At 40.4% G+C, this 23,370-nt stretch overlaps 1 protein-coding gene across 1 annotated transcript; it reads left to right on the top strand.

The window, feature by feature from the left end:
• Window positions 1–83: 83 nt before the first annotated feature.
• On the top strand, window positions 84–23,370 carry TDRD12 (tudor domain containing 12). The gene is made up of 30 exons (XM_074551111.1): window positions 84–2,999; window positions 3,861–4,019; window positions 4,305–4,441; window positions 5,549–5,668; window positions 6,250–6,305; window positions 7,076–7,161; window positions 8,065–8,266; window positions 8,451–8,527; window positions 8,806–8,864; window positions 9,560–9,620; window positions 10,287–10,391; window positions 10,773–10,955; window positions 11,384–11,537; window positions 12,493–12,620; window positions 13,151–13,339; window positions 14,061–14,189; window positions 15,010–15,127; window positions 15,884–16,017; window positions 16,109–16,329; window positions 16,527–16,626; window positions 17,786–17,973; window positions 18,288–18,495; window positions 19,023–19,115; window positions 19,988–20,157; window positions 20,831–20,931; window positions 21,891–21,945; window positions 22,119–22,232; window positions 22,314–22,467; window positions 22,561–22,627; window positions 22,939–23,370. Exons 1-30 carry the CDS (start codon window positions 2,907–2,909, stop codon window positions 23,022–23,024), a joined length of 3,747 nt encoding a protein of 1,248 aa, XP_074407212.1. The 5' UTR covers window positions 84–2,906; the 3' UTR covers window positions 23,025–23,370.

Genomic DNA, 23,370 nt, shown 5'->3' with positions numbered 1-23,370 from the left:
GTTTAAGTTCTCCTTTTCTAATCAATATACCTCTGGGAGCTATTTTTTTTTTCCATATTGCTTGCAATATTCTGCTGCAGTTGTGCCTTAGCTCTCCTGATCCCACTCCTATATCTCCAAGCACCATCCCTATATTCTCCCCTATGGATATGTATCCCTGCTTCCAGTGCCAGTACATTTCTTTCTTGCTCTCCAGTCAGACCAGAAGGGTCTTACTCTGCTTATTTGGTCTCCTGCCTGATTTCTTACACATGAGAATCAAAGAGGTTTTGTGCTTCAAGGAAAAGATGCTTAAAGAGCTGCCAGCTCTCTTCTCTCCTCCTCCTTTATCCCAAGGGCAGTCAGTTTCCAGGAGTTCTCATTCAGTAATGCCTTCAACAAGTGGCAGTGCACTCTCGTAGGAAATGCACTTTATTCATCTGGACCATATCCCTCGAGATGACAAACTGAAATACACAAAGGATTTCTTTTATTGTTCTGCCTCATGGTTATTCTACCAGTTTACTTTTATGAGAAAATGTTTTTGATAAAGAAATCATTTAGCACTCAAGCACAGCAGGAGTGTGGATATGGGAATGTGGGCAGGGGAGGCATGCAGGGGTGATGCCAGATGTGTAAAAAATGCACTTTTGGCACTTGTGTTAGGTGAGGGCTCTCTCTGTCTGGCTGGGGTTATGTCTTCCTGCAGAGCTAAGAACTACACCAAGGACTTACACTAAGTTATTTCACCACTTCAAAGGGGGCAGATCCCTATGAACTCTTTCCAGTTGTCCATTTACTTCTTGGTGCTACGCCTGTTTTGTGTTTTCCTTTTTTCCTGTGATTGTTGTCCCTGCATTAGTTAAGAACTGCCAGTGTTTCCAAAGAACTACCACTATTTCACCATTGTCTCTGCTACAGAGACTTTAAGCCTGAAATAAATTCCAAATCCTAAAGGTTCATTGTAATAATTTCCCTCAAATCCCAGTAGAATATTCTTGATTTCAAGTTGCTTGCAGTAACAAAGGTTTTTATTCTTTCATTATGAGTTTGGTTCCCATTTTATACAAAAAGCAAGACGACGGACTTCCCTGTGCTTTGTGAGATTTCCCACAGCGTTTCTGGTGTTTTTTACAGCCGGGAATAGTTGGCAGTACCATTGGACACAACCCGGGCCTGGGGGGCCAGGGGTGGGCTGTTCCGGGCTCTGGGGCTGCTCTGGGCTCTGACCCGCCCCGGGGCGGCGCTGGGGGTGGGAGCGCTGCGGGTTCTGGAAGGTTCCGCGGGCGGCTCATGGAGCCAGGGATGGGCTGCTCTGGGCTCCGACCCGCCCCGGGGCGGCTCTGGGAGCCGGGAGTGCTGGGGGGTTCTGGAAGGTTCCGCGGGCAGCAGTGCGGCAGGGCGGCCCATGGAGCCGGGGATGGGCGGTTCTGGCCTCCGACCCGCCCCGGGGCGGCTCTGGGGGCGGGAGCGCTGCGTATTCTGGAAGGTTCGGCGGGGAGCGGGCGGCAGTGCGGCGTGCGGAGCCGCACAGCGCTGGAGGGCGAGGTCGGTGGGCTTGTTCCTACGGGAAGCAGCGTGGAGCTGTGGTAGGACAGAGGGAAATGGGCACTGGGAATTGGGAGTAAAGCGAAGAAGGTGTTTCTAAAGGCGCTGTTCGTCGCTCCGCGCCTCCCGGTGAGCCGGGGTTAGGTGGAGCTCGACTGGCAGAGGGATAAAGGGCTGTGTGTCCGGGAGTGTCTGCGCACCCCGGGATGGCTGCACAGGCTCCTTCTACCTTCCCTAGGTCTGTGTTAGTGCAGCAGGTGGGGCGAGAGGTTTAGTGATGTACAGCATTTTTACAGGTTAAATACTGTGTAGTGGTAGGTGTGATATTTTAGCAAGCGTTTGTTTCCCTCCTCGGTTCTTAACAAAGCGGGAATGTTACTTGGAGCGGGCTGGGAGAGCTGATCCTGTGTGTGGCTGTGTTTCCACCCTGCTACGTTCATCGGCCATTTAGTGGGTTTGCACTAATGAACCTGAGACTTCAGCTGAAGTTATTTATGGCCTTCGCGTGTTACTGCTGAAAGAAAAGTCTACTTTAATATCGAAGGCAGTGCTGATAATCTCTTGGTGCAGTATAACGGTGCAGGGTAAGAAACAAGTGCCTAACTCAGGAGCTTTGTTTGTATTAAAGGATCTTGGGTGAAGCTTCTGCAATCGTTTCAGCTCTTCCATTGTCATGTTAAATGGGAATGGTCACTGCTGTCGCTTACAGCTTGTCGCCGTGTGTCACCTTAGGGTAGCGCTGTTGCTGCTGGATTCTGGCTTGTTCAGCAGTAGTTTTGGAAATGGAAGGACTGTATTCACTTTCCTTTTCTGAAATATTTAATTAGGCATCTGCTTTAATTGTAAATCCTTGTAAGCTAGACCCTGCTGTGATGATACCACGATGTGATTCCACGATGTTTTGGTTTGTGCCAAAATGAATTGCCAGTTAATTGCTGTAAGTTTCATTATTCTGTTGTAACTCCTCGGTCTGGTATGTACCACTGCAGACAGATGTAGTATGAAATGCTAATAAAAATCTGTGATATTAAACTTGTTCGCTAAGTTTTGGATTCCTCTTTTGTATTCGGCTGAGGGATTTTTTTAAAGTTGTAAATATTCTCTTCTGGTGTTCCTGCTCATTTGATTGTGTAGGTAGGTTGTAAAAGCACTTGTCTGTGATCAGGCTATTTCTGCTGGCCTTTGAATGGAAGAAATGCAGCATGGATGGTAAATCCTAATTAGGCTTTAACATAGTCCCTCACTAAGAAAGCTGGTTTGAACACTTTGAAACATGTAAATCATAAACAATAAATTGCTAAAACTAGTACTTCTGAGATGAGTAGTAAAAATTTATAGGTTTGCTTTAGGTGTGTGATCTTCAAATAGGCTTTGAAAAAATGGTGGGGATCAGAATGGTTCATCAAATGTTTTCTTTTACAGTAGTGATAAGAGAGACACAGGAGATAAACATGGAAGTCATAGTATTAAAGGTATGTTGGTTTTTTTTTAATCTAAAGGATTGATTTCTGTTTCCATGTGAATTTCTTGAGGTCACAATTACAAAAAAGAAGTTGCCTGTGCATTTCCATTCACCAGCATTTCTTTGCACTTGTGGAGTCATATTTGGGTTATATGTACTTTGTCATTTTCTAAGGTCTTATTTTTATTGTTTTTATTGTGAAATGCGTGAGTTGGTGTGTGAATTAACACGGGCAGGCAGCCAGAAAAACCACAAAACCACAGCTGAAATAACGAAAATATATTTAACTGGAGGATCTGGGGCACACCCAGGTGGACACTGGCGGCCCATCCCAGCAGGATTCATCAGGAACCCTGTGAGCTCCCCTGTGCTTTTTATGATCTCTGAGCTTTGATCTTTCTCCCAACATGGAGCTCAGCATGTCCGTGCGAGTGCCTCCAGGCCTCTCCAAACACCTGTATTACCTCTACACAGAAATTCTGCTTCTCAAAACAGACAAGCAACAGCAGTAGGCATAATAGATGGGATTTCCCACTCTAATATTCTCCAGGCCTGAGGACTTCATATGGAAGTAAAAACCTTTGTCTTTGCACTTTTTCCACTGTTTGGTTTAACCAACTTTTTAGATAATGCTGCTCCCTTGTAGACCCCCCCATGGTGTTTGTTGCAGTGCTCAGGAAAGTTGGAAGCTGAGAAGCCATTTCACGAACTAATGCTGTGAAGGTGAAAGATGTTTCACGTACTAACATTCTGTATCTCAGTGTCAGTCACCATAATTTTGAAGATGCCCTGTGAAAATCAAGTTTTATTTTTACATCTGCTCAGATATTCTTAAAAGTCAGCAGTATGTGTTCTCTGCTCCTTGGCCCAGGCTGAGGATCCAAGTTGCTTTTGGATTGCTGTGAGAGAACCTGTGCCTGGTGTAGTCGGTGAAACTGTGTATGAAAACCTGAATGCTGAAATGGAACAGTTTTATACCTCTTACAAAGGTACAGATGAAGTAAAAGAAGAGGAGATTAAAAAAGGCCAGGTAAGATCATTGCTCTAGATAGAAATAATCTATTACTTGAATCTGTTTGGTGGTGAAGAATCAAGTATATGTTGGTTTGGTTTTTTTTGAATTTTACACACAAAACCAGATATAGCATCTCTGTGAGTTGTGTTTTCTCATCTGTAAGCCTTCTTACTGTGAGCTATAAAGTTTGCATTTTGCAAAGAAAATGGTAGGCTGTATAATAAATACTGTGTCCTTGCCTTTGAGTGTAACTGGGGCTATGAGAAAGAAGCTGCTGTCTTGTTCTTTGTCTGTGCTCAGGTTTATGTGGTTTTCAGTGAGGAGCTGAAGTGCTGGTGCAGGGCACTGGTGCAGTCAGTGTGGTGCCAGGCAGATGGTTACCAGCTCAGCTGTTTCCTCGTGGATTATGCCAAGTACTGCTATGTTCCATCAAAGAGGTGTGTGTTTTAGTTATTGTCATGTATTTGTTAATACATCACATATAATAAATTTGTAAGTAGATACAGCTGCTGTTAATATTTATTTAGTTAATGGTTTGGTTTAATTGAGGTGTAGGTTGTGTCCACAAGCAGCTGCTCACCACATGATACACTAAGTGCAAACCAGTCCTTATTTTGTGATAAAGATGCTTTCCATTTTAGATTTTGCTTTTTTAAAGATTTAGAATAGAAGTGTCAGTCTTTTGTGATTGAGATGTGTGATTGCTGGTTAAAACGTACCTTTATATTGTCTTCTTATTTAATAATTTGTTATATGCAAAAAAAAAAAATGCTGTGGCCAATGAAGTTTGGGCATAAAAACCATCTGCAGAAGCAGGGTTTCACTTACTGCAACAGCTTTTGAGGTCTAAACAGAAATATAGAGAGGTTTACCCACTGCAGTTGAACAGCTTGTTTACTAAGAGCTGACAGTTTGTGTTGTCATGGTGTCAAAAAAAGGTGAGTTTTTCACAGGTTCTGAGTGCTTGATGAAATGAGTGTAAAACCTTGTGTTTTTAACATCTTGAAAAATGTATTCTTGTGTTTCAGAACAAGCTAGTCCAGCTCTTAAAGTTTGTCTATTAAAATATGCAACTTGGAGCACAAGAAACTTCACCAAATTGGTTTTGGTAGTATTGCACAAAATTAGAACTTACTTAAAGTATTTTAAAATAAATAATGTTTTAAGTTGAGTGTTGATTTGTTGAAAAACAACTGTTGTTTTGTTGGAAACAACTTGATAATGGGTAAAATACCATGAAGATGCTTAGAAGATGAGTAGCAAGAAGACTTGAAACTGCAGTGGCAAAGGATCAGAAAGATTCCAGGTTACTGGGATGTGTATTGATACTAAGTGAATAGAAGTGCAGTCCTGTTCACCAGTTGGTCCTGATGGCACCTCTTAGAGTAAGACAGTGGTATCAAGGTGGGAGCCAGTGGGATTCAAACTCCTGGAAGAACTGTGTTGTTAAATTCAGGGTAACAGGAGGTGGTTTGTGAGACCAGTGACTTCTGGAGAAGAAATTCTGCCCTGTAAAATGAGATAATTTCCACTTTGTTTTGCAGCATTCGAGTTTTACCAGGAGCATTTGCAAAGATCCCACACAGAGCAAAGAAGTGTCGACTGCACTGCACAAAGCCACTGACACTGCATATTGACTACTGTGAAAACACTGCCAAAATAGGGTAAGGAGAGCTAGGAAATACCTTCTGTTTGTGCATTTCTGAAGTGTGAGGGTTCAGTGGAGAATTTTTTAGCAGGGATTATATTTCAAGGGGAAACCCACAGTATTCTCATAGTAAGCGTAGAACACAGAACTGTACCAGCTACAAAGAGAAAAATCAGCTCTCTTCCAGCTGAGAGGACAAAGCTCCCCAGGGTACTGGTGGAGTCACCAACCCTGGAGAGATTTAAAAGGTGTATGGATGTGGCACTAAGGGACATTGTTGAGTGGTGCTGAGTTAGTGATCCTGGGGTTTTTTTCCAACCTAAATGATTCTGTGATTTCTTCATATCTTATATTTGGTGCACTATGATACCTTGACAAAATGTCTTTTAATTTTGATCAATTCATAATACTGGTGAACTGGAACAATATTACCAAACTAAAGTGATGTGCTGAGTAATCAGATTCTGCTGATTTGTGTAGCTGTGCACTTCATAAGAATTTTCATGATTTAGAGCTTTGTGCTAATACAGAATTTTTTTTTAATTACTATTTTCATGTTTGATAATCTGGAAAAACTGGTTGTGTTTATTTTCCTAGACCAGCCAAAAGATGGGATACTGCTGCCATTCAGCATTTTCGAAAGCTTCTTGAAGGTAAATAGCACTTCAGTTTTGGGAAAAATCAGTTGTTAGGAAAATACAGTGCTGGTGTACTAGTCCATTATACTTGAGTATACTTGATTATATTTACAAATGGTGTTTGTTAAAAACAGTAAGAAAGGAGCTGCTTAAGTATGGTGTGACTAAGGCACAAGTACTTGTGGAGCTGTATTTTGGGTATTCTGGGCTTCCATGCTGCATGAATTTTGGTACTTAAATTGTGTTTAGGCTAGATTAGGCTGACTGAGGGAGCATTCATGTCACATTGGTTTTGAAGATTGGAACCATTTTGTGTATTAAGCATGAGACTGAATGTGCATCACAGCTGTCCTGCATGTGCAGAGGTGCTGCAGGACTTGGATTAGGTGTGTTTGCCCACATGAAGTGTAACAAAGCTGTACAGATGTGCAAATACAACTTCTTTCAAGAAAAGGAGATGTCACCCTTGGAAAGCATGTGCTGGTGCCCCAGACTGACAGAGCCCAAGAGCAAACCAAGACTTTCAGTGTAGAACTAAGAGTGGTTTGTCTCAAGAGGTTGTTCATCTGTTTCAGCTCTCAATCCTCCTCCAAAGACTAAGGATGAGTTCCTTTTTGGAGCTTTTAAGTTTTTATTGTCAAATTCCTCATTTCACTTAGGTGCAATAACAAGTGTTATACATTTTTAATTGTGATGCCTGATTTTGTCTGTGTCAGTCCAAGTGAAGAATGCTGACAGTGTGATAGGGGTTTAATCTTTTTTCTTGTGTTTGTTACTGCATTTAGAGGCTACCGAGGTTAAAGCCACAATACAGACAGTAGAAGATAAAGTGTTAGAGGTGTTCCTTTTTGTGACTATAAAAGATGAAAAGGTAAGATACTTTTATATTGCCAACACTATTAGTGTGTAGTTTGCTATTAGTTCAAGACTGGAAAGCTTGGCTTGTGTGTTTTTTTCAGATACAGTAGAAGCTAAATCATTAATTTGTTAGAGGTTTTCATTACACGCTGTTCATTGTAAGTCTCTGGAGAAATTCCAAGAGGCAGAACTTCTATTTTTCTCTTCATTAACCTTTTTTCTTTTTCACTATTGACAAGCAAGTAAAGTCCAGCCAGTATTTAAGTGGATAACTATATGCGTTATTTGGTGTACATCTTGCGGTATCATGTTTGAAGATATTTCAATAAGGCAGCTGCATAATACTGTAAAAATAACTAAAATTTCACACTCTTGCATACAGAGGAGTCCTCCAGGAGCTGGAAAAATTACCAAGTCCAGTTCCACTTGCCAAAATGTGTCACTTGTGTGAAGTCTCTGCTGTAGGTACTGCCAGAGTTACACAGCTGTATAGTCGATAGAAGTTGTTTTAGGCCTAATACTGCCTTTTTTTTCTGCCAGATTTTGATGTATGCTGAATCTAAAAGAAACAGAAGCTTCCCTGGATCAGAGGGTTCTTTCAGGGCTCATAGAAACAGCTAATTCAGTACATAATTTTGGCCAGAAATCTGGAGCTCAGTAATTAACACCTGTTGAAAGAACATACATGAAAATAGCACTTTGCTTTTTTTTAGACCTAGTATTTGACAGAAAGCATTCACTGGTATTTCTTATATCTGGGGTTCTGTTTAGTTGGATTTTTTTGGGGTTTTTTTATCATATTTAAAAGTACTGCTTTTGTTTAAATCTTCACATAAATTTTAAACAAATGTGTGTTGGTGTAGCTTACTGCTTGTTGACACTGAATAAAAAAGATCTTGTTTGGGTTTTTTTATAGATCTGTGTTAACGATGATCTGGTTGCCAAGCACTTTGCTCATTACAAGGAAGATGAAGGGACTGCAGGGAGTTCCTCAGATGTTTCTGATGATGAACTGTCCTTAAATGCTGAGGGTGTTCCAGTGGAGTTTGTTGGTCCTACGTTTCTTGCCAGGCCAAAACTGCCCTTTGGGGAGGAGGTGTCACCACATCTTGGGCCAGGTGGGACCCACGGTTGGGGGGACAGTCCTACATGCAGCACTTGGTGTGTTTATTTGCATGTGGGGAATGGGAATGTCCTGTCTTGGGTTGGATCCCAGTGGCTGGGACATGTGGTGTCCATCTCTGGCTTTTTATGTGTTCAGATAATCAGAAATGGTTATTTCCATTTTATTTACCTTTTTAGGTCTTGCTGGCTGTAATTCTGTTCCTAAAAAGCCATCCCAAACATTACACAGAGATCTAAATGACAGTACAGTGCCTGTAAGTATTACATTTTGTAATGAATTGTGAAATGCAAGCCAATATAAACATACATAGGCCACATTAGAAATGCTGTAGTCACCCAGCTTGTTGTTTTTAGATGGTTTCCTGAAGCTTGTTTCATCAACATTGTTGCCTTAATCAAAGCAACTTTGAATTTGGAAAAGAATGCTGCAAAATATTTGGAGAATCCCACATGAGAAAAACACTTTCAACTTTGTGTTTTAAATATTACTTTTGAACAGTATTTTAGTGCTTAAAATGTGTTTCCTTCCTAGGTGGTCAGCACGGTGCCAGATTTGCCTTCCAAGGAAGATAAAGCAGTTCAGACAGAGAGGTGTGGTGCAGTTTGTTAAATATTCAGAATGATTCTGTCATCAGACATTTGGGAGCTGTTGTGTGTTTGCAGTTACTGTTCTTGGGCCTCTAAAGGGCAGAGAGGGAAAGGGAATCTCCATACATGTGCTTTTGGGGAAGGACTTACCCTGGAAAAATACCAGTTATTTCTAAACAGCAGCTTGACAACAAGGGTGTGGTGAGGAGGTGTTATTCTGCACACTAAGTGTGTTAATTTGCTTTATTTTATTTTTGGTGTGATTTATAAAGTTTTTGGATTTAATGAAATAAGAGTGGGTCAGTTTGTGCAGTGCTTCCACTGTGCTGCAGGTCAGTTGATGCATATGAAGGAAATCTCAGGAATATTTCTTCTGTCAGTTTCTAGCTGATGCAAATGAGTTGTTCTATGTTTTGGAACTTTAAGAAGCCTTTTTTTTCTACAGTTCAATCTATTTTTCTTCTAATGTCAGGGAATTTAATTTTGAAAAGATTCTGAAAGATTATTTTTACTAAATTTTGCTTTCCAGGGGGTGTGTTTTGACTTCTGCTTTTGTATTGAGGATTTTTCTCATTGGCATAGATATGTCAGAAATACTTGAAGTGAATTGCTTCATGACACTTGGGAAGTAGTGGTGGTATTTATAAATGATGTTTTTCTTTTGAATTTATGTTCTTTTTAATATCTCTGTTTCTCAGGATTCCACAGTTCTTGAATTCCAGTTCCCTTCAGACACATACAGTTGAAGATGAACAACAGGTATTTCAAACATTAACTTTTATTTAATTTGTCTTGTGCTGCAAACATGTTGGTTTTGGTAGCATTGGGTGTTTGTGGGAGGAGGTCAGGGGCTGACTGCTCCTGCATTGGCCTCTGCAGGCCAGAGCTGAGCCAGCCGAGTTGGGGATGCCTCCCTGCATTTGAGAAAGGGCAAAAACACAGGGAGCAGAACAAAAAAGTGTGAGAAACAGTCAATGCCAGGGTCAGAGGAGTAGAGGGAGCTCCATGCAGGTGTTTCTGAAGGGATTGCAGTCTGTGGAGGGACCTGCTTTGGAGCAGAGAAGAGTGAGGGAATGATGTGGATAAGCTGCCATCTGCACTGTGACTGCTGCCCCTGCCTCGGGCTGCTCCTGTGGGACTGAGTGCCAGCTGTACACAGAGTATCCACTGCATCTCTTGAGGGGTTTAAGACATTTAAGACCATCTTTCTTCCTTTATAAAATAGCAATAGCAAGTTTTTATCTCGCCCTTGGTCTGTGTAACCTAGCAGTATGTACAAATCATGTTTAAAATTAATTTAGAATTTGATTAATTTACATCAAAATTCCTTTTTTTTTAAATACAGTGAGTGCTTCTGAGTTTTGTGTAAGCTAAACCCCTTTTGGTAAGAATTGCCATTATAATCTATTTGTCTCATGGTTTCAGAGTTTACAAGATGTTGGGAAAGAAAAAAGCTTTGTGTTCCTGAGCAAGAAAATTGAACCATCGTCAGTTTTGGAAGCAGCACCACTTTCTGATGGTCTGAAAAAGGTAGAGGTGATGATACTACATTGATTATCTTTTCAAGACAAGTGTCATACCTCAAATTACCATAGAAAATACTACAGTAATACCTCAGTTTGATAGAGTAATGTGCAAGGTTCATATGGTTGAATAAATGAAGCTTTGGAGAAATGCTGTAAGAATTTCACACATTTTTTCTGATACATTAGCCACTTCTACAAATGGATTTAAATTTTAAAACAGTAATGTAACAGCTGAGCCCAGAAGATGGTTTTTCATATTACCTGTCAAGGACATTTCTTATGTAATGGGTCAAAAGCTTTTAAATCACTTGTTAAACTTTGTCTTGTTTTGTTGTTGTTCAAGTACACTGATTTAGTGTGAAATTCTTGATTTCTGTTTCTGTAGGAACTTGCTTGTAACAAGTTTTCAGGCCCTACCTTCACCCAGTCCTACTGTTGGCCAGCAGCAGCTGGGGGATGTGATGTCGTTGCCATCTCCCATCAGGGAAATGATCCCTTGTTATATATTCCACCAGTTCTTACACTGCTGCAGGAAAATCACTACCAAGCCTTGCCAAACATGAGTGGGGTATGTATATATTGGACCAGAGAACCTGTTACTAGTCTGAATATTTGGAATGTATACATTAATGTCCTCTTAGTGTATCTTCATGATGCCTGCCAGTTTCTGTAAGGCCTCTGCTTAGAGGCCTTGGGTGGACTCTGTAAATGGGGCAAGTCCCAAACTTACTTTTAAAGTAATCCCCAGCAAGTGGTTCATGCCCTGGCACTTAAATACACAATGGAGCTTTGTTTCTGCATGAGTAGTATGTAGTTATTAAACTAAAATTGGTATTAGCTGTTTCAAATACTACAATGCATTTTCTAGCTTCTGTTAGATCTGAGGTTGTAAGGGACCTCTGAAAATGGCCCAGTACAACCCTAGTAAGACAAGATTCTTAAGGTTCTGTATTTCTGTCTAACAAATGTTGTCAATTTTTGTACCTGTGTATATAGCCACTAGCACTGGTTTTATGTCCTGGATGGAAGAAGGCACAGCTTGTTTTTGACCTGCTGAAAACGTACAGGAAGGGCTGCAGACACCTTCATCCAGTGCTGATAACCCTCGGGCAGAACAAGGAAGCAGCCAGCCAAATGGAAATCCGAGGCTGTAAGAACACTTTGTCATCATCTTTGTTATGCCTGAAGGCAGTGTGAGCTGCCTTAATTGCAGGAGCTTGTGAAGGAACAATTTCTCCTTCTCAGGTTCTCGATTTACTTGTTTAAATGGTGGTTTACAATTTGCTGTTACACAAAGTACTGAGCATTTATTGTGTCTAACTCAGTAGCATGCGGAGGGTGCTCCACAGAGAAGCAGCATAGAAATAATGAAAAAGCTGTTGGGAGACTTGCCCTGCTTAGATATATTGTACTTAGATATATATACTTAAAATATTTAGGTGTGTTCTGGTTTGGTGCCTTTGTTTAATACCTGCATTTTCAAAAGGGGCTTTTGTTGTGCCAAGAGAATAAGAACTGTGGATAGAACTATGAAGAATTGTGTAAAACCCCATTTCAGTAGTTGGTATTTTTTCATCCATTGTTCAACTTGAGCCTTGGTGGGTGAATTCAGGCCTGTAAGCAGCAGAGCTGTTGGTGTAATTGCACCAGTGGAGGTTTGTGTGGTTTTATTTCTATGTGTAGATAGGTACACATGCACACACATCTTATAAATTCCTCAGCTACAGTGTGTGCTTTATTCTACTGTTGAAACTGAACTTCCCTGAAATTGCTCTTGCATATATTTATAAATATTTCCTTTCTGGCTATTTGGTTCTGAAGCTTTTACCTCTGCTTCCAGTACCTTACTGGAAAATGAGATGCCATCCTGCTTTGTAAACTTGCTAACCTTCAGACATTTCACTGGATTTCAAAATATCAGAGCCTCACCCACTCATGTCTTGGAAAACTTGCAGGAGTAGAAAAATACGAACTCCCCAGTTTTGAGATGATGAATCTGAAATACAAATGTGACCATTTTTAATAAAGCTGCCATGTCCTTTGTTGTCACAGTAATACTCTTCCAAGGGGTAAGTTAATAGTAAGTCTTTCCCTCCACCTTGTAGGTGAAGTAGTAGTGACTACACCATACAACCTCCTGAGACTGCTGGAACACAACACTGGGTTCTTGCGTAGGCTTTGCCATCTTGTTCTTGACGAGATCGAGGTGCTGTTTTCTGACACTTCTGAACAGGTAAATGCCATACACAGCCCCTTGGCAAAATGCTGTTCCAGTTGTGCATGAGTCTGGAACAGTTGCACACACTGAGGAAGAAAACCCTGGAAGTGGGTTTATTGTGAACCCCTTTTTTTATTTTACTTTTTATTTTTGTATTTGCAAATTACTGTGTTGGCAGGTCGGGCTTGTCTTCTAGTTACCACCTGGTTTTTGCTGAATGTCTCTGCCCTCTCAGATCTTTGTCTAGGCTTTTTATATTAGAGATTTCAACAGATGTTTTTCCTGAGATTTCCATCTTCTCTGGACAGAATCGTGCGTGCACATGGATATGCTGTCCTGTTGCTTTCTTTTGCTTCAGAAGTCATGCAGAGAATAGGATAAAAGTGTACATACCAAACTCTTCTTTTGAGGGATGAGACTTGCAGTTTGCTGTGGTAGTGGCTTTGTGACTGGGAAAAACATTGTTCTCAAACTCTGGTTTTTTTTTTCTGGTTTTGCTGGAATATTATGAGAGGAGAGAAAAAAAAAATCTCTTTCCTTCCTAGGTGTTTACCATACTGGATTTTTACAAGAAGGCCACTGCTCGGCCACGGGGGAATCTACCACATCAGACCATTGCTGTGGGAACTCAGTGGAGTAAACATATCACACCCTTGATAAAGGAGTTCATGAATGATCCTCACATTGTGATAACTGTTATTGAGGAAGCTGCCATCTTTGGAAATGTGCAACAGGTAAAACTTCGGAAAATGTGTCACTGCTTGGATATGTGGCTGGTGCTGGTTTATTGGAAGCAGGTGGTGCTGCAGTGCTGCCTCCCAGTGTGAGCTGAAGTTAGAAATCATGTGCAGGTGAGTCACTGAACAAGCTGGAGGTCTCTTGCTTTCTTTTATAGGACTGAAATGCACACAGTCCCTTGACTATTTTGTGGTTAGTGCAAATGAGTCTAAATTTGAGATGTATTTGCAAACAGTACAGTTCTTGATCAGAATGTTTTTGCAGTTGTTAGCTGTGGCTGGCAGAACTACAAGTTAAGGAGTGCCAAGGCAGATCAAGTAAAGCATTTGGTTTGCTGCTTTCACACAATACCAAACTCTTGACCTCACATTTCTAGAAGGCCTATTACATATTCTTAGGTATCTTTTAATTTAGTTTCCAGTCTATGTGGTATAGCCCTGAGGAATAACACAAAATGATTTAAGTTTGATTTGAATTGCAGCATGTCTCAGCATGGCATCATTTGTGGATTTTGAATGTTGGGAAATCTCCAAAAGTAGATAGCCATAACATGTAAGGAAACTGAAAACACAAAAGTTTTAGTGAGAAACCTTAATGATTGAGCAGAACTGAAAGTGTCAGTGTGTGTATGCATCAAGGTTAGGATTAGGAAGAATTACACAGTAAAATATGTATGGGTTATATGAATTAGGAGCTCTGTTCTGTGTTTGCTTTTAGGTGGTGCAGCCCTGCATAAGCAGCAGCAGAACTGCTGAGTTACTCAAAATCTTGGATTTTACCCAGAGGAATCTTCAGAAAGTGCTTGTCTTCACTGACTCAGTAACTGAAGTAGAGATGATTCATAAGGTAAGAAAGTATTTAAACTTAGATAAGCAGGGTTTTTTTTTAAGTTGATAACAAATTAAAATATCTTGGCTTCTGAAAATAAAGGTGGGATGTGAATTTGGAAGTTAATCATGCCTGCTAAAAGTAACCCCAGACTGACTGTCAGCAGATAGCTGACATAGATCATGTGATACTTAAAGGATTCGTTTCTGATGTAAATATTGGTGCATCTGGAATGTTTATTCTTTGGTGATTGTTAATAGAAGCAAATCTGGTTTGGGATTGTAACTTTCTAACACATTTCCCTTGAATATTTGAGGGTTCAAGCGTTTCAAAACCAACCCTGCCACCACTTCAAAAAAAGTGCTTGTTAATGTTAAAATAGGATTGAATCTGTTAATAGTGATTCTTGTTGGACAAGAATTCTTTGCAGACCAACTTCAAATCTTTTACATGGCCCATGAAAATATTTCAGGGGTTCACGTGATGAAGGGTACTTGTTCTGAGAGACTGAAACATGAATCTGCATGTTGTTAGATCATGAAATCAGAACACATTAAGGAGGGGAAAAGGTTGACATTTTTATTTTCTTAAATGTCTGTCTAATGTATTAAACATGAGAATGTGAGCTTGTCGTTTTCTTTTTATACAAGAAATTAATGAACCTTATGTCCATTAATGCATTCTTTTTCATATAAGCAACCTAAATTTCATTAGTTCTTTCATTGTATCTCTACAGTAAGATGTGCTAAATTCTAGTAAGAGATGCTGCCTCTTAGATTTGATTGGAGCAAGTACTGCAGCATTGCAGGAATGCATAACTTGTTACTTTGCCATGCAGGCACTGAAGAGCAACTCAATAGTTTCCTTGAAAAAGCATAAAGAGAGCAAGTGTAATGCTGAGTGTGTCTTGGAGAGGTGGAGAAAAATGCACAGTTCTGGCACTCCTGCTGTGTTAGGTGAGGATTCTCTGTCTGGTTGGGATTGTATCTTAATGCAGAGCTGAGATCTGCACCAAGCACTTACACTGGGTTATCTCACACTTCCACAGGAGCAGATCCCTGTGAACTCTTGCCAGTTCTCTGTTTACTTCTTACTGCTACAGGGGCTTTGGGTTTTTTTGGGTTTTTTCCATTTCTCCTGTTATTACGTTCCCTGCTTAGTTTAAAGAACTACCAATGTTTTCAAAGATTTTCCAGTATTTTACAATTTTCTCTGCTACAGAGGAGATACAAAGTCTGAAATAATTTCCAAACTACAAAGATTTATTGTAATAATTTTCTGTAAGTTCCATTAGGGTTATTTTTCAATTTTTTTGCACTAACAAAGGCCTTTATCCATTTTCAAACTCAATTTGTTCTTTATGCTACATAAAAACAAGAAGGTGGACTTAGTTCTGCACAGAGCTGTGAGAACTCCTGCAGTATTTCAGCTGTCTCCTGTCTTACTCCTGTGAATTACTGCGTGGTGCTCAATTCTCTGCATTCTGTGGTGCTGACAGAAAATGGAGAATTCTGTGAGCTTGGCATGAAATGCTGTGTCTGCCATATGCTGATGAGATTTATTGACTGGGGAAATAAAAACCCTTATAGGAATGTATTGGGGAAAAATCCATCTTCCAGCTGGGAGAAGGAAATCAGCTGTGGTGTATGTGATGTGATGCTTCCCATGTTTGAGTTATTAGAGTTACATATCTGTGTAAAACATGTGCTTAGTTTTAACAGATGACTGCCTGCCCTCCTTGGGAATCACAGATGCAGCTTGGGTGATCCACTTCAGTTTCCCATCTGCAGCAGTCTTCGGGCAGCGCCTGCAAAGCTTGAGTGACAACTTCTGCCCTGGCATAAAGGTTTGGGTGAACCTTGACTGGGTGGTGCTACTTTGGGTTATTACTGATGAATGCCTAAACGTTTTCCCAAAATATTTCTCATTATTTCTAGGATTCTGCTGTAGATCAGGAAGACATGAAGGCAAAGTCAGTCATTCTGCTGACAGAGAACAGTTCCTGTCATGCACCTGAGATTTTCTACTACTTAAAGCATGCAGAAGCTGAAATTCCAGAAGAGCTCTATGATTTGACTGCCAGGGTGCAGGAATCTGAGGAAGATGAGAAATTTTCAAGACCCCTGTGTGCTTCTCTGAAAACATTTGGGATTTGCAGGTAAGGAAGTGTCAGTGTTTTGTGCCCTCAGTGATGCTTGCCGCTGATTCCTTGGTGAATTTTCCTGTTGGATGCTTTTATCTAAAACAGGTTTTGCTCCTGATTTTTTTTCTGTTGCCTGTTGCAAGTCACTTAACGGTTGTTTACAACTGAAAGCAGAGAGCTTTTTTCTAGACTTGTGTTTTTTTTAAATGCAGGAACAGAACAGAGTGTCCAGATCGTCATCAAATTAATTTATCAGTAGACATGGCTCAGAATATTGCAGCTGAAATGATAGAAACACCTGAACGTGTGACAGTAAGTTTTCCTTGGCCTTTGGTACCAAGAGAAACAGGTCTTAAACAGCTACTTAGCATGTTACTTTTTTTATTCCATTAGCCTTTCTGCAGTAGGATTAATGTACTCTTCCTTGCATAAATCAGTGTGCCAGATGTTCTTTGTGTTGTGTATTATAGGCAAGTCTGAGTTTACCTCAGGTTTTTTTCCTGTTTTGAAGATTGACGTTTTGTGGGAAGATGACTTGAGTTCTGTGTATTCATTCCTTTTATAATTTGAGACTGTATATCAAGATTAACAAAGATGGAAGTTTATAGAAACTTATATTTCTTGTAGAGGAAACACAGAGTAATCTGTGGGAGTGAGGGGAAGTTGAAGTGGAATGATTTTTTTTCTTAGCTGACACGTTTGTGCAAACTGGCTGAAAACTGAGCATTTTCTGGCGTTGGGGTTAAAGAATGTATTTTCATTTATAGTATGCCCGAGAAATGGGGAGCTCCTGTCTTGTAGGTAGAACATTTGAGTTATTTCCTTCAGAAATATCAGTGCTTCAGAAGATTTTTGCTGTAGGGTGCTGGTTTAGTTAGACTTCTTTTTCAGTAGTTCCACATCCATGAAACCTTCATGGCTACAGGGTTGACTTTGCTACAGTGATTGTTCATATCCCAGTAACAGTTTGTGTCTCCAGCTCCCTTTGAGCTTTATCTGAGGTGCTCTCACAGCAGCATTTTACACATTGATGTGCACAGCTGTGTGTTTGTAGGCTTTTATTTAAGTCCTTTTGGTGCACAAAAAGCAGTCAGTTCTCTCTGTAAGGCTGGGGAGCGTTCAGAGCAGAGGTGGAGCGGTGCAGAATGTGTGAGTGGTTAATAATAGCCTGGCAGATAATTGTCAGAACTCACTGGTGTTCACTGAAGGTGTTCCCTGAGGTGGAATATCATCACCTGACACCAACAGCTCCTCTTCCATACATTGCTGTCCTGCTGACTGAGCTATGGCCAGTTAGGATTGAGAATAATAACAACTCACTGTTTTCTGAACTATGTGTGTACAACATCTGTCACCTTTTGGGGCTGCAAAGAGGTATGTGATCTGCATATAAAGACTTAAATTACTTAAATTTCATTGCTTTGAGAAATCACCCACCCCTCCTTTTTGCTGTTGTGTTTGATCCTTTCAGATCCTGCCTCTCTTCATTGTACATGCAACAAAGTACTTTGGTCGAATAGTCAGGAAACAAAAGGACCAATATGCAGCTGTTGCTAAAGACATGAATGATTACTTCAGGGTACCAGGACACAGGATTTCTGTGAATGCTGTGGAGAAGTCAGTGTTCTATGGGTTACGTGAGGGAGCTGTTTGCCACAGGTAGAATTTTGTTGGCTTTTTACTTGATTCATGTGCACGTATTTATGCAAAGATTTTTTAAAAATTGACTGTTGGGTAAAGAAAAAGTCCCCAAAAGCAGCAAAAAAACCTCTGCTATGCCAATAATGCTTTTAGAAAGCTCTTGCCTACTCTGTACTCATGAATGGCTAACAAGATGGTTCCCCACACATGCACTTGGTTACAGAAGTGGGCTGGGGGAATATCAGTTTTAAAATGAGAGGAGTATTAAAAAATATCCTGCACACCTGGTTACCTGAATAATAATTCTCTGTTTCTTTTCCTGCTATATGAAGGGTTCAGGTGGTAGAGACTCCAGCAAAAGATGAAGAAAATGCCTGTAAGGTCACAATTAAATACATAGATGAAGGCAGGACAAGTCAAGTGAATAGTGATCAGCTGCTTCACTTGCCTGTGAAGTTTCAGAGTCTGCCACCTCAGGCTGTGGAAATTATAGTTTGTAGAGTAAAACCCATAGATAATGAAGTTGAATGGAATCCAAAGGTAATAAGCTGGTTTTGCATGGTATTTCCTTTACATTCTTTACCTTCTCTTTCTGTTTTTTTACAGAAAACAGTTACAAACTGTAAGCTTCGGTACCAAACAGCATTGCTTACTAGTATTGACACTAAATACCTGCAGTTGGGGCAGGTTCTGAGAAGGCAAATTTTCTTTTTTTTTTTTTCTCTGAAATAATACGGGGGACTTAATGGGATTTTTTTTTCTTCTGATTTAAATGTCTTTCTTTTAGACTAGATTCTCACTACTTTGGATTCTGGGGGAGGAACAGGGGATGTGTAGCCTTTCTGAATTGATATGTGTTTGAGTGATCTTTCATTATCCTTGAAGGCTTGTACTGTTCTAACTTAGAGTTAAGTTAAAGTGTGCCACTGTTTTAGTCAAAACGGTGTTGTTGAATACCCATTTCATTGTTAAGCTCAGAAGTTGTTGTTCCATTGTAATTAAAGTGACTTTTAAAGCTGTGTTGGTATCCATACATCTCAAGTGCTGCGATAACTTGTTTTTCCTAGGTGACTGAGCACATCAATCACAAAATTAAAGGAAAAGTTCATCATGCAAAAGTGGTGCAAACCTTGGGAAGGACAGTTTGGGTTGACCCAATGGTAGGTACAGAATGGCAGCACTGGGAAGTCTTAGTATGTCTGCACATGGTCCCGGACTATTGCACAAAGGTAGTAAAAAAAGTGTATTTGGAAGGTACTGGTGTTCAGTAGTTTGTGTTGTGAAATCAGTTCTGCAGTTCGTTACATTCCACTGGAAGAATGAAACTTGGATCCTCCAAGATGGTTTGCTGATATCCAACAACTCTTGAAGTAGACTTAATTTATTTTGTTTACAAATTCTTAGTTCTACTCTTACAGCCCTTACACTGCCTTGTAGTTGGTTTTAATCTACATTTTTCTGCAAATAAAAAAAGGTCAAAACTTTGCTCCTTCATTTCCTTGATCATAACAGGAAAAATGGCTGCTCTTGTTCTTGGAGTTTTCTTGTTTTACAGTTTCACATCCATTAGCATCAGCAGACTCCTTGATTTTGTGGAGTGAGTCAAGTGAAAATTGAATTGGAAAATTATCTGGGAGTCATTCTTTTCAGTTTCCATGTAGTGTAGCTCAACCTTTCAGCAGTTTCTAGGCTTTGGGGTTTTATTGTGTCCCCCACCCCCTCCGCTGTTCTCAGGATGTCTGGCACTCAAAGTTCTTCAGTGCATGAGGTTTGTTATGGCTGTCCCATGGTCAGGGCTGGCACTGTTTACCTAATTGCCATCCTGGTTCTGTTAGGGCACACAGCCAGTTACTGGAGCCATTATCACCGACTGAACATGGGGAGGTTCCTGTCTAAAAATCAGGAAATCCAGATTGCCTGCAGGCATAAGTCAGTAGGGCTACGTTTGAAATCTGACTAAAAGAGCAGCTTTGAGTTGGAGGGAGACCATTGAAGAGCTGTGCTTTCCCTTTATTTTGCTGTGTAATTCAAGGTTGGGGTTACCCATCTCCCCACGATGAGGATGTGGGTCAATGAGTACAACATTCGGTCTGAGATTCTGTCAACGGGTTTGGGAACTGACAATCCTGAACATGTAGGAGCAATTCACAAGCTGTGCACGCAGATGCCAGTTGTGGATCATGGACAGAGCTTGGAGCCTTTGTAAGTATTAGCAAAATTCAGCATCTATTTTATTAAGAGAAAAACTGTATTTAACTGAATATGAATAATATTACTGACAGTGATGTTCATTTAAATGCAGGAACAGTTGTGTTTGCAATGTGTCTCCTTCCCATTAACTGCTCTTTAGCCCCATAACACCAAGGGAAAGAAAATTCTAATTCTAGGAAATACTAACCTAGAATTTGATGCAGTCAGGGAAGTTAGTAACTTTGCTAACTCTATGATTCCTAATTTACTAACTCTGTAGTTAGTACAGAGTTTGAATTTAGATTCTGTCACAATTTATGATGCTCAGTCGCTGGTTTGGATGCTTGCCAGTCAGTCAGTATCTTGTATCTCAGGCACAACCTTGTTTGTATTTATTTCTTTCTCCTGGGAAAGGAACTTTGGGATGCTCCATGTCATTGCCAAAGCATTTAATGCTAGGGACCAGACAACTTTACTGTGATGCTGTGTGCTGAAATGTGTGTAATGCAGCTGCTTGGATCATTTTTTTACAGACCTGCTGAGCCTGAGACTACTGTTGAAAAATTGGGAACTGCAGTGCAGGCCTTGTTAATAAGGCAAAGATTAAAGTAGGGGAAGGCAAAGTAAGGTGAAGCTGACTGTCATTTGTGGGTTTTCTTTTAAAACTTCTTTGTCCTATGTTCAGAAGCACAGAAGAGGACACAGCTGATCTAGAGGAGGTGTCCAGTCCACCAATACAGAAAGATTCTGCTGAAAGCTGTAACAGTCCTGTGACTCCTCCAAGCAGTAAGTCTTCAGTGCTTTCCACAAGTTTTCAAATGTGAATTCAAGTTAGGTGCTTGATACCAACCTAACAGTCACCCTGGCAGCTGCAGACTGCTCTGGGTACACAGAGCAGCACCATGTGGATGATGTTTGCAGTCAGCCAGAGCAGTCAGGAGATGCTGAGAGTGACTCTTCCCACTCTGTGTGGCAGTCTGGGGAATGCTCTGTCCTTGAGACACTTGGAATTCTTTGGCTCTGAGTGGAACATGTGAGCAGGACATCTCTGCTGTAGAGGGGATGAGAGCTGTGCTGTCCAAGGCCACAGGATTGAAGGGAGTTGAAATAAAGTTGTTCTCAGGGTAATTTTTTTCCCCTGAGATGGAGAATGGCAGAAAATGGTGCTCCCCCATTTTTTTCATCAAATCTCAAGGATGTGTTTACTTTTCTGTCAGTAGAGGTTTAGAAATGCTTAGGCATAGCAGGGGGACAGGATTACCTGCTAGCAGCTGACACATGGGTGGAAGGTAAGGAAGTTCTAGCAGATAAAAAGACTGAAGTGCTTATTGTAGAAGATTTTTTCCCCTGTTAATAGTCACACTAATGCCATGTTTTGAGCTGTGGTGTTGACACCACCATTAATCATTTCATTCCTGAAACTTCCCACTAATTCCCTGAATTGTTTCAGGTGTCAAATAATGTTTTGAAACTGGAGAAAACCTTTACCTGACCTGGAAAATAGCATGTTTGGTTAGGTTTTTTAAATCTTGTAACACCAACTAGAGTGTTTTTGATAATTAAATTTTTTAGTTGAATTATTTACTTCATGAAATCGTTCAGGATAGGAAGTACACAATATAAAAGACAAAGACAATAATTTGGTTACTAGCAAGTTATTTTTGTGATAGTATAGGGAAATTCTGGAAATACCTGGTTTTTGTAGTATAAGGAGGTATAAAAGATGTTTTTGGATGTCTTTTTAGATTATGTAATTCAAACAAAGGAAGCAGAAGACTCTACTGTGCATCAGCAGCAGGGGTAAGAAAACAGTGATTCATTCCCATGTTGGGCTGGTGTCAGGTCTGCATGGCCCAGGCCCCGTGGCTGAGTTGTGACTTCATAGACAAATTCTGGCTCTGTGTGAATCAGCTTGGCTAAACCTCAGTGCTTTTCTGCTTTGGAATTCACCTAGTAAATGAACTTTCTTTCAGCTGTCATCCACCAATCAAGTGGTTTCAAGATGATGTGAGTGTGACACTGAAGGTACAAATACTGAGAGCAACTGAGAGTAGATGTGAGTTCTGTAGAGAAAAGGTGACTTTCAGGTAGGTTTTAAGAAACTTTGGTATAATCAGAAAAATGTCTCTGTTTGGATTTAGTGTTTTTAAACTTACTGTATATTGCAGTGCTTATTCAGAAGGGAAACGTTACGTGGCTGACCTGGAGCTGTATCAGTCAGTAATTGCAGAGAAGTCCACATGTGTGGTTAAGGATACAGAGGCTGTGATTTTACTGGTAAAAGAGAAGAAAGGAACATGGTGCAAATTACTGAAGAACAAGGTGAAGTGAAAATTAATTTGAGAGTTACTGAATGTTCTGAGCATGTTTGCTGTGCATCAGAGCAGGTGTTTCAAACTCTGGTTTTGTCAACAGAATGTTCATGTGTCCTTGGATTTTGAATGCTGGCAAGAGTCTGAAGATGAAACGCCTTTTACAGTTGGTAAGGATTGTATGAATCTGTGTTTATAACACATAAAATGATCAGCATTCTCTCTTTGCATTGCCTTCATCTGAAATACTGATTTTTTCCAGCAGGTTGCTCAGATTCTCTGAAAACAGCTGAGGGGACCTCTAGAGCAAACTAGTTCTGTCAGCACAGACTAAGGGCACATAGAAGTGGTTCTGAGTGTTTGGTCCAGTCTGTAGTCAAAAGCATTTGGGGCTTGCTGGGTTGGGTCATTGAATAGTATTTATTTTGGAGCTCATTTTTTCCTGATTTATAAAAGTTAACACCTTGTTAATCACTTGCAGGTTCTGGAAAACTGAACTACCCTCCTGCAGGATCTGAGGAGTGGTTTGAGTCCTCAGAAGACAGCGATACAGAAAGTGATGAGTAACTCGGAGGAGAAATTCCTTTTCCCTCTGACAAGAATTGTATTATTGTGAATTAAACAGTTGATGTAATTGTTGTTAATGTAATTGCGGCTTGTTCATGTAATTGTTAATTAAAAATGTTAGTTGCAGTCAGGTTCTAACTGCGCCTAATTGCAACCTTCACCTGAGAAGAGGTACTGGCAAAGCAGTGCCTGGTGTAAAAACACTTAAGAGCTGATGTAATCTAATTTTGGTCTTGCTCTGCATTGTGATGACAACAGAAATTTCCTACTTGAAAAAACCAGCTGTGGAGCAGATGTTTGCTTTCTCTTGGTTCTGTTCTTCTTTGACTTATTAAATACCTAAATA

Source organism: Zonotrichia albicollis, chromosome 13 (assembly GCF_047830755.1).
Source record: "Zonotrichia albicollis isolate bZonAlb1 chromosome 13, bZonAlb1.hap1, whole genome shotgun sequence".
NCBI classification, from domain to species: domain Eukaryota; kingdom Metazoa; phylum Chordata; class Aves; order Passeriformes; family Passerellidae; genus Zonotrichia; species Zonotrichia albicollis.
This window is presented reverse-complemented; position numbering and strand designations above follow the sequence as displayed.

Excerpts from the sequence above, each read along its gene's own strand:
- TDRD12 (XM_074551111.1), top strand. The coding sequence starts at position 2,907 with ATGGTGGGGATCAGAATGGTTCATCAAATGTTTTCTTTTACAGTAGTG. Across the intron at positions 16,330-16,526 it reads AAAACATTTGGGATTTGCAG|GAACAGAACAGAGTGTCCAG; the intron begins GTAAGGAAGTGT and ends TTTTAAATGCAG. Across the intron at positions 22,628-22,938 it reads TGAAACGCCTTTTACAGTTG|GTTCTGGAAAACTGAACTAC; the intron begins GTAAGGATTGTA and ends AATCACTTGCAG.